We start from the raw sequence: 2,211 nt of genomic DNA on the forward strand, positions 1-2,211 counted from the left end.
CAACAGAATTATTGGGGAGATCTGTTGACTTTCACAACTGTGTAGCTTGGCCTTCAAGGGCAGTACCAATCTGCTCCAATTGCTTGGCCCTTCCACCTGAACCCACCCCTGCCCTTCTGCTATGATGAAGTCCTGCTGTGGAAACAGACTGAGACTCTTTGAGATCGATGGGTGGGCTTCCTAGACACTTGTTTTTTGTGGGTTGAGTGCTTCTGTCAGCCTCTGGTTGTCATTTGGCTTTTTTGCTATCCTTCTTTTTTTGGCAGGATTGTTCCAGATTGGGTGGACATCTGAAGGTACAAGCAGTCAAACAGAGAACAGTATAAGATGGAAGCCTGGGGACCACGACAAAATGACATCTTGTGAATCCATATAAACATTGACAGGTTCATTGCAAGATGTAAAATGAAACAACATGTGGAGACAGTTACCCACTGCAAATGAATTGAAACACTTTACATGTAATGTACAGAATGTGAACTAAACATAAAATTCATGCTAAGATTACATGCCTTTGAAGCATTTATTGGGTATAGGAGGGTTATCCATGCTCCTTACCTCTTCACAAAGGCATTTAGAAGACATAATTGCTGAAGACATAACATCCATATCATTCTCCTGACTTGGATACATGCTTGAATTAAGTGCTTTGTGCTGGGCAATGATCTGCTGGAATGCATTCATCATCTCCAGTGGTTTCTCATATGGCATGCTGGCCAAGAAACAATCAAAAAGGGAGATAATGTCAGAGAACTGCACTGCAGTTCCACTCAGCAGGGACTGCCCAAGCAATATGCACCACTCATTAGCCAGAGGGATTAGATCTTGAAAATATTGCAAGAGCTCAGAATCCAGCCTCAACTCAGACAGGTCATTAAGGAATGTGAACTTGGCACATCTGGCAATTTTGAGATCTTTGGCCACCTTTTCACTCCACAAGCCAAGAAGTGTCTTTTCATGGCTGATATCTTGATGCTCATGGCCAAGTGGCCCATCATAAAGGATGAGGATCCAGATGAAAATGTAGAACAGGGATTTGATATCATCCACAAATGTATGGTGTATAGTAGTAGGGTGATCAATGAATATGTGGGTGAGAGAGGTGCTTTTCCTGATCGATGGGACATTAGTCTTTCCACTTTTAGTGATGGCTTCCTTGAGTTGGCAGAGGATATTCACTGAAAGGAAGGGGACTTTCCCCTTTGCATACTATAAGCTTTGAGTTCCAAAATGTTTTGCATAGTACTTACTGTGCTGCCCAAGTCATATTCCCCCTGTAATGTGACCCATACAGCAAATTCCCAGTCAAGGAGAAAGCCATGTGACCCATTTGTGAAGTCCTTTATCATTGTATTGATGATCCTACAATCTTGATGGAGGACACCCCTCTCGAGTGCCTGCTGTTGGACTGTTAAAGCAATTAGTATTGATTTTACACGTGGAAGAGGATATGTACTTTGTAAAATATCTTGGATGCATGAAATGAGTTCCTTTTTTGTCTTGAACATTACAATTGGCCTTGCACATGGCTTCATAGCCAATCGCACATGAGTTCTCCAAGACTTCATGCATGATCGCCACTTCTCATCACAATACCATTCAGTTTCATTGACAATGCCTGGCTCAACCTCGATGACCCAGTAGTGTTGCAACTTGGGAACTCTGTCAATGTCCTGGACCAGCTTCATCATGTTGACTTTGTGCAGGGCTGTCCTCTGCTCCGACTCCTCCACCCAATAATCCTTGATGATGTAGTATTCCCCATTGTAGCATGCAAGGTAACAAACAGTACCCCTTCCTAGAAAGCCTGTGCTCAAGAATAATACATCAAGCACCTCATAGAAGGTCTTGTTTACTTGGATCCTCCCAATTGCTGGGATGTGTTCAGGTGATGCAGGAGTTGGGAGTGAGTTTGCACTGGGGAGGATGCCTGATTCCAAGTGAGGAGAAGGCATTGCAGGAGAGGGGAAAGGGGAGAGAGGTATCACAAGTGCTGTGCATTTGTGGCTGTGTGCAGGATGGGGGGATATCTCTATGGTCGAATCAAAGCCAAGGGTTGAGCAGGAGCTGAATGCAATGGCACATACAATGTATATGAAGACTTCTGCATCAGTGTGGATATTGATAGAGAGTGAGATTGCACCACCAGAGTGGTTGTAAAAGTGAAGTCAAAGAAGTTCACTATCAGTAATTGATAATCCAAGGACATAG

General features: G+C 43.6%; 1 protein-coding gene across 1 annotated transcript; it reads right to left on the bottom strand.

The window, feature by feature from the left end:
- Positions 1 to 245: 245 nt before the first annotated feature.
- Positions 246 to 1,955, bottom strand: F5J12DRAFT_783738 (uncharacterized protein; the record flags this gene model as incomplete). Its single annotated transcript, XM_051742900.1, has 5 exons — positions 246 to 290; positions 436 to 453; positions 559 to 1,209; positions 1,251 to 1,408; positions 1,457 to 1,955. The coding sequence occupies 5 exons, from the start codon at positions 1,953 to 1,955 to the stop codon at positions 246 to 248; spliced, it is 1,371 nt and encodes a 456-aa protein (XP_051598693.1).
- Between the last annotated feature and the right edge of the window lie 256 nt (positions 1,956 to 2,211).

This window comes from Pisolithus orientalis (genome assembly GCF_024613125.1).
Source record: "Pisolithus orientalis strain OTSU chromosome Unknown F5J12scaffold_20, whole genome shotgun sequence".
In the NCBI taxonomy this organism is placed as follows: Eukaryota; Fungi; Basidiomycota; class Agaricomycetes; order Boletales; family Pisolithaceae; genus Pisolithus; species Pisolithus orientalis.